Genomic DNA, 17,566 nt, shown 5'->3' on the forward strand with positions numbered 1-17,566 from the left:
TCATCAAGAGGCTCTTTAGTTCTTCTTCACTTTCTGCCATAAGGGTGGTGTCATCTGCATATCTGAGGATATTGATATTTCTCCTGGCAATCTTGATTCCAGCTTGTACTTCATCCAGCCCAGCGTTTCTCATCATGTACTCTGCATATAAGTTAAATAAGCAGGTGACAATATACAGCCTTGATGTTCTCCTTTCCCTATTTGGAACCAGTCTGTTGTTCCATGTCTAGTTCTAACTGTGGCTTCCTGACTTGTATACAGATTTCTCAAGAGGTAGGTCAGGTGTTCTAGTATTCCCATCACTTTAAGAATTTTCCAGAGTTTGTTGTGGTCCTCACAGCCAAAGGCTTTTGCTTAGTCAATAAAGCAGAAGTAGATATTTTTCTGGAACTCTCTTGCTTTTTTGATAATCCAATGGATGTTGGCAATTCGATCTGTGGTTCCTCTGCCTTTTCTAAATCCAGCTTGAACATCTGGAAGTTCATGGTTCATGTGCTGTTGAAGCCTGGCTTGGAGAACTTTGAGCATTACTTTACTAGCATGTGAGATGAGTGCAATTGTGTGATAGTTTGAGCATCCTTTGGCATTGCCTTTCTTTGGGATTTGGAATGAAAATTGACCTTTTCCAGTCCTGTGGCCACTGCTGAGTTTTCCAAATTTGCTGGCATGTTGAGTGTAGCACTTTCACAGCATCATCTTTCAGAATTTGAAATAGCTCCACTGGAATTCTATCACCTCCACTAGCTTTATTTGTAGTGATGCTTCCTAAGGCCCACTTGTTAGGCTATCACCCAACAAAGAAGAATTTTATATTACTACTTTGTATAAGGGGAACTGAATGACCACATATGTACCAGGAAATCACATACTGGTTCAGTTCATTTTTAAAAGACTTATGTAGTGTTCACTCTGTTCCAAGTACCTGTTCTAAGTACTCAGAAACACTGCTAATCCTCATAATAACCCTGTGGGGTTGGTACTGTTACCCATTTCACAGATCAGGAAACTGGGGCACTAAGCATTTAAAGTAAGCTGTCCAGGAATTCCTAGGCATTCAGTGGATAAGACTCCTCATTCTCACTGTGAAGGGCCCAGGTTTGATCCCTGGTTGGGGAACTAGGGTCCTGCATGCTGTGCAACACAGCCAAATAAAAAAGTTGTCCAGTGTGATTTTTTTAACTACTGAGTGAGAGCTGGAATTTGAACCCAGGTCATCTGGCTCTATCCAGATGTCTATCCAACCTAGACAGCATATTAAAATGCAGAGACATTACTTGGCCAACAAAGGTCCATCTAGTCAAAGCTATGGTTTTTCCAGTAATCATGTATGGATGTGAGAGTTGGACTATAAAGAAAACTGAGCACTGAAGAATTGATGCTTTTGAACTGTGGTGTTGGAGAAGACTCTTGAGAGTCCCTTGGACTGCAAGGAGATCCAACCAGTCCATCCTAAAGAAAATCAGTCCTGAATATTCATTGGATGGACTGATGCTGAAACTGAAACTCCAATATTTGGCCACCTGATGTGAACAATTGACTCATTGGTAAAGATCCTGATGCTGGGAAAGATTGAAGTCAGGAGGAGAAGGGGACGACAGAGGATAAGATGGTTGGATGGAGTCATCAACTGGATGGACGTGAATTTGAGCAAGCTCCATAAGTTGGTGATGGACAGGGAAGCCTGGCATGCCGCAGTCCATGGGGTCACAAAGACACTAAGTCGTGTCCAACTCTTTGCAACCCTACGAACTGTAACTCACCAGGCTCTCTGTCCATGGAATGCTCCAGGCAAGAATACTGGAATGGGTTGCCGTTCCCTCCTCCCAGGGATCTTGTACAGGATCTGTACCAAATGCTTCCTGAGTTTGGTTGGATTTAGAAGATAAGGAGTAAATGCCTATGTAGGATGTATTTATGTTGTTGTTGTTGTTTTTGTTTAGTCACTAAGTCGTGTCCAACTCTTTTGTGACCCCATAGGCTGGAGCCCACCAGGTTCCTCTGTCAATAAGATTTTCCAGGCAAGAATATTGGAGTAAGTTGCCATTTCCTTCTCTAGGAGATGTTCCCGACCCAGGGGTCAAATCCTTACCTCTTGAAGGGCAGAAAGATTCTTTACCACTGAGCTACCTGGGAAGCCTATATTTATGTTAACTGTTCTTGTAAAGCTTACCAAAAGATAAGGGAATACAGATACTTTACATGTCTGTAGTCCTTTCATAATTCATAAGTCATTGCCTTTGGTCCTCCTACCAACTCTCCAGTTAGCAGGGCATATGTTTAGTAGTAGTTTCATTACACAGATGGTGAAATGAAGCTCAAAAGGTGAAGTGACTTTTCAAAAATCTCAGATACTAAGCAACGGGATTAGTGCTCTAATCCAGTTCTCCTGACTCCAAATCCAGGGATCTTTCCCCTATATTAAAACCCTTTCCTGTGATCTGAACTTTGCTGTTACCTTGGCAACAGTAGAGAACAATGAGTGCCTGGAAACCATGATACTGCCTTCTCTGTGTGCCACAAAATTAAAAAGTTAACTGAGGTCACCTTAACCACCAGACCCTTTGTTAAATTCCCTTCTTTGTGTGCATCACCTTCACATTTGTTAAGCCTAGTACCCTCGTCACCAGAAACTTGTTTATGGTGGGCTTCGTGGCAGATATATCAGATATGCTTTCTTTTCTGGTCCTGATCCAGTCATTCTGTTTCTTAGTCCCAGGAAGTGGCTATGAAATAGGGAGCCCATGAGACATGAGACAGCAGTCTGGACTGAGCCCTGTTCCCCGCTTGGGCCTCCGGTTCCAACTCTGCAGTAGCCATTTCCCTCTCAAACACTCTCCTGAGGTATGACTCTTTGGCAAACATGAAGGGCCTTTCCTTCTCTTGGTTTGAGGCAACAAATTTCAGAATGGGTTAGATGGGAATAATCCTTACTTCAGAGGAAATAGCCATGACCCTGGGGCTCCCTTTTCATCCAGGTATGAATATGAAGAGTCAGATGTATGATCAGATCCTAAGAAAACTTTAAATGCTAGGTCATTTAACATTTTGTCAGCAGGTGGCACTTCTCTCCTTACTCACCAAATACAGTCTTTCCAAAAGAGAAATATTGTTTCTATTCCTTTGCTGCTATTGAGTTTCTCAGACTTCTTTAGCTACATCTAAACATTTCTGCTCAGTTCTCTCAGTTTGTAGCGATTTAGTCTACATTATGTTTAGGTTTTAATTTATTTATGCTGTTTCCACAAAGGATTTGAAATTGCTTACAACATACAGTATGTATGTAGTAAAATAGGAAAATGAAAATGTAAAATGTAATAAAGAATATATAATTCAATACTGGGCTGCAGGTAGCTGGAACAAATTAAACAAAATATATATATACTGTTTGCATTGTCTCTGGGTTTCTGGGTGAATCAGAAGGCAGAGAGAATGACTTTTCTAGGATTCGAATTTAAAATGAAAGTTCTCACCTAGGCTTACTAGAGATAAGTTTCTGTTGCTGTGTTCTCATCTCGTTAACCTACTTTACAATAAGTTGTTCCTGGTCTTCCAACAACACAAGAGAAGACTCTACACATGGACATCACCAGATGGTCAACACTGAAATCAGACTGATTATATTCTTTGCAGCCAAAGATGGAGAAGCTCTATACAGTCAGCAAAAACAAGACCAGGACTGGACTGTGGCTCAGATCATGAACTCCTTATTGCCAAATTCAGACTGAAATTGAAGAAAGTAGGGAAAACCACTAGACCACTCAAGTATGACCTAAATCAAATCCCTTATGATTATACAGTGGAAGTGAGAAATAGATTTAAGGGACTAGATCTGATAGATAGAGTGCCTAATGAACTATGGATGGAGGTTTGTGACATTGTACAGGAGACAGGGATCAAGACCATCCCCATGGAAAAGAAATGCAAAAAAGCAAAATTGCTGCCTGGGGAGGCCTTACAAATAGCTGTGAAAAGAAGAGAAGTGAAAAGCAAAGGAGAAAGGAAAGATATAAGCATCTGAATGCAGAGTTCCAAAGAACAGCAAGAAGAGATAAGAAAGCCTTCCTCAGCGATCAATGCAAAGAAATAGAGGAAAACAACAAAATGGGAAAGACTAGAGATCTCTTCAAGAAAATTAGAGATACCAAGGAAACATTTCATGCAAAGGTGGGCTCAATAAAGAACAGAAATGGTATGGACCTAACAGAAGCAGAAGATTAAGAAGAAGTGGCAAGAATACACGGAAGAACTGTACAAAAAAGATCTTCACGACCAAGATAATCACGATGGTGTGATCATTCACCTAGAGCCAGATATCCTGGAATGTGACGTCAAGTGGGCCTTAGAAAGCATCACTACGAAGAAAGCTAGTGGAGGTGATGGAATTCCAGTTGAGCTATTTCAAATCCTGAAAGATGATGCTGTGAAAGTGCTTCACTCAATATGCCAGCAAATTTGGAAAACTCAGCAGTGGCCACAGGACTGGAAAAGGTCAGTTTTCATCCCAATCCCAAAGAAAGGCAATGCCAAAGAATGCTCAAACTACCGCATAATTGCACTCATCTCAAACGCTAGTAAAGTAATACTCAAAATTCTCCAAGCCAGGCTTCAGCAATACGTGAACCGTGAAATTCCAGATGTTCAAGCTGGTTTCAGAAAAGGCAGAGGAACCAGAGATCAAATTGCCAACATCCGCTGGATCATGGAAAAAGCAAGAGAGTTCCAGAAAAACATCTATTTCTGCTTTGTTGACTATGCCAAAGCCTTTGACTGTGTGGATCATAATAAACTGTGGAAAATTCTGAAAGAGATGGGAATACCAGACCACCTGACCTGCCTCTTGAGAAACCTGTATGCAGGTCAGGAAGCAACAGTTAGAACTGGACATGAAACAACAGACTGGTTCCAAATAGGAAAAGGATTGCCAGGAGAAATGTCAATAACCTCAGATATGCAGATGACACCACCCTTATGGCAGAAAGTGAAGAAGAACTAAAAAGCCTCTTGATGAAAGTGAAAGAGCAAAGTGAAAAAGTTGGCTTAAAGCTCAACATTCAGAAAACGAAGATCATGGCATCTGGTCCCATCACTTCATGGGAAATAGATGGGGAAACAGTGTCAGACTTTATTTTTGAGGGCTTCAAAATCACTGCAGATGGTGATTGCAGCCATGAAATTAAAGGATGCTTACTCCTTGGAAGGAAAGTTATGACCAACCTAGATAGCATATTCAAAATCAGAGACATTACTTTGCCAACAAAGGTCCATCTATCAAGACTATGGTTTTTCCAGTAGCCACATCCAGTAGGATGTGAACATTGGACTGTGAAGAACACTCAGCGCCAAAAAATTGATGCTTTTGAACTGTGGTGTTGGAGAAGACTCTTGAGAGTCCCTTGGACTGTAAGGAGATCCAACCAGTCCATCCTAAAGGAGATCAGTCCTGGTGTTCATTGGAAGGACTGATGCTAAAGCTGAAACTCCAATACTTTGGCCACCTCATGCGAAGAGTTGACTCATTGGAAAAGACTCTGATGCTGGGAGGGTTTGGGGGCAGGAGGAGAAGGGGACGACAGAGGATGAGATGGCTGGATGGCATCACTGACTCGATGGACGTGAGTTTGAGTGAACTCCGGGAGCTGGTGATGGACAGGGAGGCCCGTGCTGCAGTTCATGGGGTCGCAAAGAGTCGGACACGACTGAGGGACTGAACTGAACTGATTCCTGGTCTGTAAAAAGTAAATAGTACTTGTTACTACCCTGAAGCCTCAAGGCTGCATGTTCAGTATTTCTCGGCCTCTAAGTTTCAATTTTTTAAGGACGCAGGCTTCACCCGTTCAGTCATCCTACACAGATTGAGCTCCGACTGCCTACGGGGCGTTGTCCTGGGCACTGGGAATAGAAGCATATCCATTAGGTGGACTTGGGTGTGCGGAAAAGAATTTACAACAGGCTCTTCTGTCAGAGAGCTTTTATGTAGGTGCAGAAAGAAGAGCTACGTCTCTACTCGTGAAAAATTAGAGAGCTATGCCAAGCAATCTTATAATCATGTGCTAAATCTGTGTGGTTGATCTTAATAGAGCTCTAGGAATTTTTTATTTAAAAATAAATCGGTAAATTTCATCTTGTTCAAGTTTGTAATAGAAAACCAGACCAAACCCGAGGCCTCGATGCTTGGTCCGCAACAGCTAGGCTAGGGGAGGGTAAGGGGCCGGGGTGAGCAGAGGGCCCCAGGATGCTTGGCAGCGAGCCCAGAAGGACCAGCGTCTCGCCCCGCCCATTGTTGTCGGGGAGTGAGACCAAGATTGGGGGGCGGGGCCAAACGCTGGGGGTGTGTGTGTGTGTGTGTGTGTGTGTGTGTGTGTGTGTGTGTGTGTGTGTGTGTTGGTGTGTGTGTTGGTGTGTTGGGGGCGGGGGCGCGGTGGCGGTTCAGGGGGCCGGACGCAGGAGCTCCGAAGCCGGGGGCCCGGCCACCAGCGCCCGGGGAGGCGGCCGCGCGATTCGGCGGCTTTGTGGCGCGCGCGGGTTCCACCGCAGACGGCGCGGAGGCGGGGTCGGACAGAGGCGTCCGCGGACCCCGGCACTCGGCGGGGCCGCGGGCGCCCCGCATGGCCAGCCCCGCGCGCTGCGGCTTCCCAGCGCGCAAGAATAGCCGCCTGGACGCCTTCCTCCGGAGGCATCTGCCGCCCGAGGTCTACGACGCCGTCCGCGCCTATGAGCAGTGCATCGTGGTGTCTGACTCGGAGAAACACACCCTAAAGTACGTGGTGCTCACTGACCGGCTCATCTACCTGACCGAGAACCCGCCCAAGTCCATCCGACGAGTCGTGGCGCTGCGGGACATCGTAGCCATTGACCTGGTGAGGCGCGCAGATGGGCTCGCGAGAACCCCTTTCTTGGGCCCCCCGAATCCCTGTTACTCGCGGGAAGGAGGAGGAGGAGGAGCTTCCTCACCCTGCCCGGGATTCTTGTTCTCTTTAACATATACTTTCCTGCTAATACCCACATAGGAAAACTAGATTGCTGTATGCATTCCGAATAAAGATGCTTTTACCATTCTTATTTTGTGTACCGGTCATCCCTGTCCCCTCAAATAGGACGAGAGATTTGAGAACATAGCCTCCTACTAGAAGTATGCTTTAAGGTAGTTCTATGAGAAACTGAAACAGGGGGCCTTCCTAGAAGATTCTGTAGGAAAGACAGAAAACCAAAACCAATGCAAAGAAATGCCATGTGAGAAGTGCGAATATGCCTTGTTTATTTTTTATCTTTAGGGCTTAGCCCATGTTAGGTACTCAATATGAGTAAGTGAATGAACGAATAAGTGCATGCATTGATAAGATTTGTATGGGACGCATGCCAATCTCTGGCAGGTATTTCATCCAATCCAGGCTCAAGCCATGCTGGAAAAACTTCCTGGAAGGAGTGTCATTAGAGCAGGAGCCTTGAAGGAGATACAGTCTGTCTCAGTTTTTAGTTGCTGCTACTGTATCCCTTTCATCCAGCAATAGATTTACCTTATAAACCAGCAACAGCTTGGAAGCAGTCTCCTCTCCAATTACTGTTTCCCGCCCCCCTTGGCTCCCTTTGTCTGAGTTGCTCTCCAGGTGTGTTCTTCCTTTTTCCACTGGGGACAGGTGTCTAGCCTCCTGTTTCTTTCCCTCGCTTGAGTCTCTGTGTCTCCCAGGGGAGAAGCTAGCAAGCCTTAATGGGGTCAAGAAAATCATAGCTTCTTTGGATCATGTCTGTAAGAAAATAATGAAATTGAATGAAAAAAGTGAAAGCTTTTTCTACTTAAAATACCTCCGTGGGCTGATATCGCTATGCTGATTTCTTTGCTTCATTTTGATCTCAGGTGGCCTCAGCCTGCAGGGGATTGAAGCAGGATTCCTGGCCAGAGATTGAAGTCAGCCACCAAAGTGACAGCACTGGATCCTAGACTAGAACATCAGGGACCAGTGGTCAGTGACAAGGCCCTTGCCTGTCAGCTGTGTAGAAATGAATTCCCACATAGAGACAGAAAGTAGTGCAACAAGGAAAGCATTTATTAGGAGAAAAAGGGTACTGTGGATAGACACACAGGTGGTCTCAGAGAGTTGCGCCCTTGTGGTAGTTTGAATCACTTTAATGGGGCATTTCTTCATGTTTCCTCTGGCCAGTCACCTTGCTTTGCCTGGTTGAGTCCATATGCATCAGGGTCTTTCCATGTGTGTGCATGCATCCCTTAGCCAAGATGGATTCTAGCAAAGAGGCCGATCCATAGGTTGATATCACTTAATATGTGATATGGGGTGGTGCCCCCTCCCTTAGACCTCCAAGAAGCCTTTCTGTGCATATATAGTTAAGACGGTCTCCTTATCCTCAAGAGTGATAAATATGTGGTCTCTTTAATCTGGGCAGGGCTTAACTTCTCTTTCCTTCTGCTATTTTGGAGTATCTGTCCATAGGGGATGAACTCCAGCTGTTCAGCCTGGAGTTCATCTATCTCCTGCCTTAATTTGAGCAAGAGTTGGAAGTAAAACTACCTTTTCCTCACTGCTACTATTTGCATTCTCTTGAACTAAAATTTTAAAAAATTTAAATTTCTGACCAAATGTTTTAGAAAACATTAAATGGTCAAATTTTTTTCTAGTGTCTGCAGTGTAAACATGTATTCTTTGGACAGAAAGTAATGATTTTAGGATATTGTTACTCTCTCCCAAAAGAGACAGTATACATATGTTGATAAGTGTCATATAGCTTTCTTTTTAAGCTGTCAGAATCTGCAAAGTACAGTAAAGCTCCCTAGGTCTCCCAAGACAAGAATACTACAGAAAGGCATACCTGATCATGCTTGATGTTCAAAGTTTACCTTGCTGGCATATAGAAGACTGTGTAATGTCTATAAAGGTACTGAACAAGTCTCAAGATTTCAGCACTGTTGATAGAATTTTTTTTTTTGGCTGTGTTGGGTCTTTGTTGCGGCATGTGGGACTGTTCAAGTTTCGGAGTGTGGGCTCCACAGCATGAGGGCTCTGCTGTTGAGGGATGCAGGCTGTTACCCCACAACATGTGGGATCTTAGTTTGCTGACCAGGGATTGAACCCACATCCCCTGCAGTGGAAGGTAGGTTCTTAACCACTGGACCACCAGGGAAGTCCCTGTCGGTACAATGAATGTCCATCTTACACAATATAGTTTAACTTTGGTTAAAGCTGTGGAAGGCAGAATAATGGCTCCCCAAAGATACCTCCAGAACCCCTTTCTATTTTATATTACTTCCTATTTTATATTAAACGACAAAGGGGAATTACAGTTGCAGAGCTTCCCAGGTGATGCAGTGGTAAAGAAGCTGCCTGCCAGTACAGGAGATAGAGACGTGGGTTCAATCCCTGAGTCAGGAAGATCTCCTGGAAAAGGAACTGGCAACCTTATATTCTTGCCTGGAGACTGAACAGAGGACCCTGACAGGTTACAGTTCATGGGGTCACAATGAATTGAACACAACTGAGCAACTGCACACATATGCTAACCAGCTGACCTTAAAATCGGGAGATTATTTTGGATTATGCATAAGGTAAATGTAATCACTACATCCTTAAAATTGAAAAAGAGAAGCAGAAGAAGAGTCAGCAGCAGAGTGATGCGCTATAAGAAAGACTGATTTTGAAGTTGGAAGGGGGCCACAAACCAAGGAATGTGGATAGCCTCTAAAAGCTAATAAAGGCACAGAAACATGTTTTTCCCTAGAGCCTCCAGAAAGAATGCAGTCTTGCTGATACCCATTTTAGATCAGTGAGACCCATTTCAGACTTCTGACCCCAGAACCATTAAGAAAATAAGTTTGTGTTATTTAATACCACCAAGTTTATGAAAATGTGTTACAATAACAATAGGAAATCAGTACAGAAGTGTTTTCTCTTATGATGTTTTAAAATGGGTAATTGTTTAAGAAATATTATTTCAGTGAGTAATAACTACAGTCATGCCAAGCACAAATGCCTTGACAATCTCTTTTGCTGAGTTTTTATTATAGTTCAGTGGCTTGTACTAAATTTGCTGACCTACTGAGTGCAGCATTTTAACAACATCATTTTAAGGATTTTTTTAATAGCTCAGCTGGAATTCCATCACCTCCACTAGCTTTGTTTGTAGTAATGCTTCCTAAAGCTCACTTGACTTCACACTCTAGGATGTCCGGCCCCAAGTGAATGACCACTGAGTTTTCCAAATATGACCACTGACCATCTCAATGACCACTGTGGTTATCTGTGTCATTAAGACCTTCCTTGTATAGTTCTTCCATGTATTCTTGACACTTCTTAATCTCTTCTGCTTCTGTAAGGTCCTTACAGTTTCTGTCCTTTATTGTGCTCACCCTTGCATGAAATGTTCCCTTGATATCTCCAGTTTTCTTGAAGAGATCTCTCAGTTCAGTTCAGTCGCTGACTCCTTGGGACCCCATGGACTGCAGCACACCAGGTCTCCCTATCGATCACCAACTCCTGGAGCTTGCTCAAACTCATGTCCGGTGATGCCATCCAACCATTTCATCCTCTGTTGTCCCCTTCTAATCCCGCCTTCAATCTTTCCCAGCATCAAGGTCTTTTCAAATGAGTCACTTCTTCACATCAGGTGGCCAAACTATTGGAGTTTCAGCTTCAGCATCAGTCCTTCCAATGAATATTCAGGACTGATCTCCTTTAGGATCCTCTGGGACTGGTTGGATCTCCTTGCAGTCCAAGGGATTCTCAAGAGTCTTCTCCAACACCACAGTTCAAAAGCATCAATTCTTCAGTGCTCAGCTTTCTTTATAGTCCAACTCTCACATCCATTCATGACTACTGGAAAGAGATCTCTAGTCTTTTCCATTTTATTGTTTCCTCTATTTCTTTTCATTGTTCTGCACTCAGTATGACAGCATATTTGGAAAACTTGGCAAAGGCCACAGGACTGGAAAAGGTCAGTTTTCATTCCAATCCCAAAGAAAGGCAATGCTAAAGAATGTTCAAACCACTGTATAATTGCCCTCAGTTCACATGCTAGCAAGGTTATCCTCAAAGTCCTTCAAGCTAGGCTTCAACAGCATGTGAACTGAGAACTTCCAGATGTACAGGCTGGGTTTAGAAAAGGCAGAGGAACCAGAGATCAAATTGCCAATATTTGTTGGATCATGAAGAAAGCAAAGAAATTTCAGAAAAACATCTGCTTCATTGACTACACTAAAGCCTTTGACTGTGTGGATCACAACAAACTGTGGAAAATTCTTGAGATGGGAGTACCAGACCACCTTATCTGTCTCCTGAGAAACCTGTATGTGGGTCAAGAAGCAACAGTTAGAACCAGATGTAGAATAACTGACTGGTTCAAAATTGGGAAAGGAGTAGGAAAATGCTGTATATTGTCGCCCTGTTTATTTAACTTAAATGCAAAGAGAGAGAGAGAGAGAGAGAGTGTGTGTGTGTGTGTGTGTGCTCAGTCATATCTGACTCTTTTTTGACCCTACAGACCATAGCCCCCAGGCTCCTCTGTCCATGGAATTTCCCCAGCAATAATACTGGAGTGGGTCACCGTTTCCTTCTCCAGGGGATTTTCCCGGCCCAATGATCAAACCTGCGTCTACCTGTGTCTCCTGCATTTCAGGTGGATTCTTTACCAACACTGAGCCACTAGGGGAGTACATCATGTGAAATGCTGGGCTGGATGAATCACAAGCTGGAATCAAGATTGCTGGGAGAAATATCAACAACCTCAGATATGCAGATGATACCACTCTAATAGCAGAAAGTTAAGAGGAACTAAAGAGCCTTTAATGAGAGTGAAAGAAGAGAGTGAAAAAGTTGGCTGGAAACTCAACATTCAAAAAATGAAGATCATGGTATCTGGTCCTATCACTTCATGCCACACAGAAGGTGAAAAAGTGGAAGCAGTGACAGATTTTATTTTCTTGGGCTCCAAAATCACTGTGGATGGTGACTGCAGCCATGAAATTAAAAGATACTTGCTCCTTGTAAGGAAAGCTAATGACAAACCTAGACAGTGTATTAAAAACAGAGACGTCACTTTGCTGACAAAAGTCTGTATAGTCAAAGCTACGTTGTTTCCAGTAGTCATGTACAGATGTAAGAGTTGGACCATAAAGAAGGTTGCTGCTGCTGCTGCTAAGTCGCTTCAATCGTGTCCGACTCTGTGCGACCCCACAGATGGCAGCCCACCAGGCTCCCCCGTCACTGGGATTCTCCAGGAAAGAACACTGGAGTGGGTTGCCATTTCCTTCTCCAGTGCATGAAAGTGAAAAGTAAACGTGAAGTCGCTCAGTTGTGTCTGACTCTTTGCGACCCCATGGACTGCAGCCTACCAGGCTCCTCCGTCCATGGGATTTTCCATGCAAGAGTACTGGAAAATACTGAAAAGGCAAGGGTGCCATTGCCTCCTCTGATGAGCACTGAAGAACTGATGCTTTCAAACTGTGGTGCTAAAGAAGACTCCTGAGAGTCCCTTGGACAGCAGGGAGATCAAACCAATCAATCCTAAAGGAAATAAAGGAATGTTCGTTGGAATGACTGATGCTGAAACTGGAGCTCTAATACTCTGGCTACCTGATGGGAAGAGCTGACTCACTAGAAAAGACCCTGATTCTGGGAAAGACTGAGGGCAGGAGGAGAAGTGGGCAACAGAGGATGAGTTAGTTGGATGGTATCACCAACTCAATGGACATGAATTTGAGCAAATTCTGGGAGATAGTGGAAGACAAAGGAGCCTGGTGTGCTGCAGCCCATTGGTCACCAAGAGTTGGACTTGACTTAGCAACTAAAGGACAGTGATGACAGCTTGTACTAACTAAGCTTCATAGGGAGTGTGAAAAATGAGTGTCCCCACATTATCTAGTGTCAATTAATATCCACAGGTGTAGTTGGCTTGTCATCCCTCTGTGAACATTATGTCTGTCCTTAATACCACATGGAGAATTTTCCTGATTTCTGTGTTATGTCAACTGTATTGTCCCCTCATATATATAGTTGTCTGTTACAGTGGATTACATTGTTAGAGTGCCAGGCAGCTTTGTTGTTTAGAATCGGTTCCTCCTTTCTAGAAAGATCAACTGTTTTAATCTCCTTTTCTACTAGGGTGCTGTCTTTTTCTAAGGCTACCTCTTTAGAATCCTTTTCTGTTCTCAAAGGTCTTCTCATTTTACTGTGCAAATTTGTCTCTTGTTATTTAACTTTCAGTTGGCTCAGGTTCCCAGTGGCCTTTGTTTTCACTGTTAATAAAGCCCCTAAGCAAGCCAATCCTTTATGCCTCTGGGCCCCCACCCTTGTTGTTCCCCGTCTGGCTAGATCTCTCATTTAGTTCATGTCTCATGTTCTAGTTACACTTCACAGAAAAAGAAAAGTGCAAATATACAGATTAAATTCTATTCTCTCCCCTAAGAAGGAGGAAAGAAAATGAAAAGAACAGCAGTGAGATGCTGTGAAAACACAGAAGTGAGATTTCCATTCTAGCAAAGACAAGTTTGATGTGCACTTGGAGTTCTCAGTAGGGCACTTTTTTCCAAAACAAATTAATGTCAGATTTATTTAAATAATTTAATGTAAGTTTTGGTCATTTATTTTTTAAAACTAATTATTTTAAAAACTGAAATATAATTGACCTATAACACTGGGTTAGTTCCTGGTGCACAACACAGTGGTTCAATATTTCTACACATTACTAATGATCACCACTCAGTGGGTGTTTGATGTGGTTCATCTCCTAAAACAATGGGTTTCCAAGGTCCCTTAGGCAGAGCTTTTGTGAAAGGCTGATATTTTCTTTAAAATTAACTTTTGAAAACTCTAGAGTTTTGCTTTTACTGTGTGCATCATCACACTATTCTTTAAGCACTTCTAAGATTAGATACATTTTTCAAGCGTGAGAACCAACTATCCTGAACAGTGATTTCCAAAAGTTCGCGAACACTGCCTGATTGATACATGTGACATGGCCAATAACTATTTGTTAAATGTTCAACATAATCTGTCTCTTCATTTCTCAATTTATTATTTGCAGTATACACAGGAGTGTTTAATAGTACATTTTTATTCAGCTTTTGCCTTCTACCTGTGTGGATTTGGTCAAGTTATTCAACCTCTACTTTCTCTCTCCATTTCTTCATCTGTAAAATGGAGATGATAGCATCATCCTTATAGAGCTGTTGGAAGGATTAAGTTGATTAATAAATGAAACATACTTTAAATAATACTTGGGGATTTCCCTGGAGGTCCAGTGGCTAAGACTCCATGCTCCCAACACAGGTGGCCCGAGTCCAAAACCTGGTCAGGGAATGACATCCCGCATGCCACAACTAAGACCCAGTGTAGCCAAATACATAAGTCAATAAATAAATGTGTTTAAAAAATAAATAAAATAGTACTTGGCACATGGTAGGAGCTATACACGTTTCATTATTATTAATAACCTTTATCCACATACATTAAGTCAACTTAGGTTCATGAACCTGTAAGACTGATATCTCTTTGGGAGATTAGTAAATTTGGGGGCAAAAAAAAGAGAAGAACTGGTTTTTGAGCATTGCTTATGTATTAGGTGTTTTAAAATCTCACTTGTTCTTTTTGAAAACTTGCCCATTGGGTTTGCCGAGTTTAATTTGTTGAAGAACAGAATTCCTGAGCTCCACCCCCAAACCTGTTCCTCTCTTAACTTTTCCCATTTTAGGAAGTAATGTCATCCTCCATTATCTTTAGTTCTTTCTTTCATTCCCCATATCTTACATATTAGTCTATCCTCTTGATTTGTGTAGAAGAGGAAAAGGTTTTCCTCACCCCTTCTAAGGATCCTGATTAGGTCTGAAAATTAAACTGAAAAAAAAAAATAGATGAACAGGGGAAAACTGTACAAACTTGTTTAACATAAATTTTATACGATAAGGGAGACTTTAGAAGGAAATGAAATTCCAAAGAAGAAACAGTTACACCTGTGTATGGGGGCTTCCCTGGTGGTCCAATGGTTAGAACTTTGCCTTCCAATACAGGGGGTGCAGGTTCAATCTCTGGTTGGAGAACTAAGATCCCACATGCCTCATGGCCACAAAACCAAAACATAAATAATATTGTAACAAATTCAATAAAGACTTAAAAAAATGGTCCCACATCAATTAAAGAAAAATCTTAAAAAACAAAGCAAAAACCAGTGGGTGTTTACCACTAAGTTTGATGAAGAGTGGAGAGTCATAGAAAAATGTGATAGTTCAAAAAAGCTGAAAAAGCTAAGGGTCATAAACTGGGGACATTTTAGCGAGGCCTGCTTGTTTGGATTCATCTTAGCATCCCTGTCTTGGAGATAAGGTTGTTCCTTTCTTCTGGGTATAGAGAGACCAACTCTCTCATGAGGGCCTTATGACCCAATTCAGGGAGGAGGGCTGGGGATCAGAAAGACTTTTCTGCATCTGCATTTTCTTGAATGCGTTCAGCTCAGAACACTCAGTATGCTAAGGTACCAACCATATTTCGGAGTAGTGTGTTCTGAACCCTGTCACTTGTCTGCTAAAATGTATTTAACTATGAACTACCTGGAACACTTTCCCTCACATCTTCAGAGGGTTGATTCCTTGGGATGCCTTCTGGGGCCACCCAGTCTAAAGTGTCAGTCCCCAATACAACTACCACATCACTGTTTCAAAGCACTTACCACTATTTGCACTATGAGATTAACGTGTTTGGTGATTTATTCTTACCTGTGTCCCATAGTGGGCTCAGTGGTAAAGAATCCACCTGCCAAGCAGGAGATGCAGGTTTGATCCCTGGGTTGGAAAGATATCCTGGAGAAGGAAATGGCAACCCATATTCTTGCCTGGGAAATCTCACAGACAGAGGAGCCTGGAGGGCTACAGTCCATGAGATCACAAAGGAGTTGGACACGACTTGGCAACTAAACAACAACAATAACAAATGCCCCACAGTAAATGTAAGCTCCATGAGAGCAGGACCTTGTCTGCCTTGTTCATCCCTGTATCACTGTGCGTTATATTCTCTGACACATAGCAGATAGTCAATAACTATTTGTAAATTGGGAGAATGAATAAGTGAATAAATGGATGCTCAGGTACATCATACAGTTCACTTCTTAGAAAGGGAGATCATATTTCCTTATTTCCAAATACTGAGAGACTTGGGAGATTGGCAGCTCATCACACTGGCCAGAGTTACACAGTCAGTTAGAGGTAGAGTCGGACTAAATTCTCATGGGTCTCATGCTCCTCAAGTTCAGCTTTCTTCATGTATTTTGTGTGTTTGCATGAAATGATCCCTGTGTTGTTTATCATGCATGTTGAGAGGTAGTAAAAACTTATAGAAGGTAAGACCATGTTATGGATACTTCTTTTCATCTTGAACTTTTTTTCCCCTCTGTATTTTGACTCACTTCTTAAATTTCAAAGATCTCACTGTGGGAGGTGGAAAAAAGTGGTAAATTCTTATCAGTCATTTTGGCTGCTGCTTAAGAGTTTGTTTGCATAGAATATTTTGGATATTGCATTCAAGTCTTGAGAAACTCTAAGAGGACCAGCAGTTTGTCAGCCTGATTCACTGCTCTGACCCTAGTGACTGGTCAGAATTGTTCAGCTTAAGCTGCACTAAGAAATCACCTCAAAGCCTGAGTACTTTCACACAGCACAGAGTCTAGTCTTAGCTACCTGTCCATGGTGGATTAGCAAAGACTGTTCATTTTACTCACAAGGTGTGTGATACTTAGTTACCCATTTTAGCATCAGAGGTTCCCTTTTACCACATGCTTGCTTGATCACCAGGGCAGGGGGGATTGCCTCTGCAAATTATGCACTGGGTTTTCATCTTCTACCCAGGGGCATGTCCCTACTTTTCACATTTCATTAACCAGAGTCGGGAACATGGCCATGCTTAACATAAAAGGGGGTAGGAAAATATGATCCTACCATGTGTGTGTTCCACATGTCTGGAAGAGAGGATAGGAATACTTGTGAACAGCTCTAATGCCTGCCTCAAATTGCTGACATTTTATTGAGTGCTTACTATATGCTACCCATCTGCTGTTCTGAGTGCTTGATGTGAAACTTCTTTATCCTTACAACAAGCCCCAGGTGATACTGTTACCTCAGTTTTACAGATAAGGAACCTGAAATAGAAGGATTGAAAGCAGTCTGCCCACGGTCATCCACCAAGTGACAGAACCAGAATATGAACCCGAGTCATCTGGGTCCAGAGTCAGGGCTCTTAATCTCTAGGCTACAGCTGCCTTAGTACCTAGCGGATCATTCTTTTTAAAGTTTTCATTGACTGGATTTCCAGAAGACTCTAAACTCTTTTGAGAATAGAAACTCTAATCTTATGTTTTGTATGTTTCAACTTTGTGCTTTGTATCAGGAACTCAAAATATCTACGAGGAGTTGAACTGAATAAATTAGAAACATGATAATCAACTGCTGAAAGCTTAGGGTTCCTTTTTTCTCTGAAATTAAAAGCTGGTAAAAGAAATCCAATGAAATCAAGACTAAGGGGTAAGGTAAATATAGGATTATTCACAAAATACTGGAAAATAAAGGAGGGTTTTCCCCTCT

The 17,566-nt window shown here is 42.5% G+C and overlaps 2 protein-coding genes across 2 annotated transcripts in view; one reads left to right on the forward strand and one right to left on the reverse strand.

Annotated features, from left to right (window-relative positions):
• XPOT (exportin for tRNA) overlaps positions 1–17,566 on the reverse strand; it is a 173,350-nt gene that overhangs the window by 48,638 nt on the left and 107,146 nt on the right. The window lies entirely within an intron of this gene.
• C5H12orf56 (chromosome 5 C12orf56 homolog) overlaps positions 6,214–17,566 on the forward strand; it is an 84,803-nt gene continuing 73,450 nt past the window's right edge. The window contains exon 1 of the mRNA XM_013963898.2: positions 6,214–6,857. Coding sequence (XP_013819352.2) covers positions 6,606–6,857 — 252 coding nt within the window. The 5' untranslated portion in view covers positions 6,214–6,605. The remainder of the gene's footprint in view (positions 6,858–17,566) is intronic.

The sequence above is a fragment of the Capra hircus genome, chromosome 5, assembly GCF_001704415.2.
Source record: "Capra hircus breed San Clemente chromosome 5, ASM170441v1, whole genome shotgun sequence".
NCBI lineage: Eukaryota > Metazoa > Chordata > Mammalia > Artiodactyla > Bovidae > Capra > Capra hircus.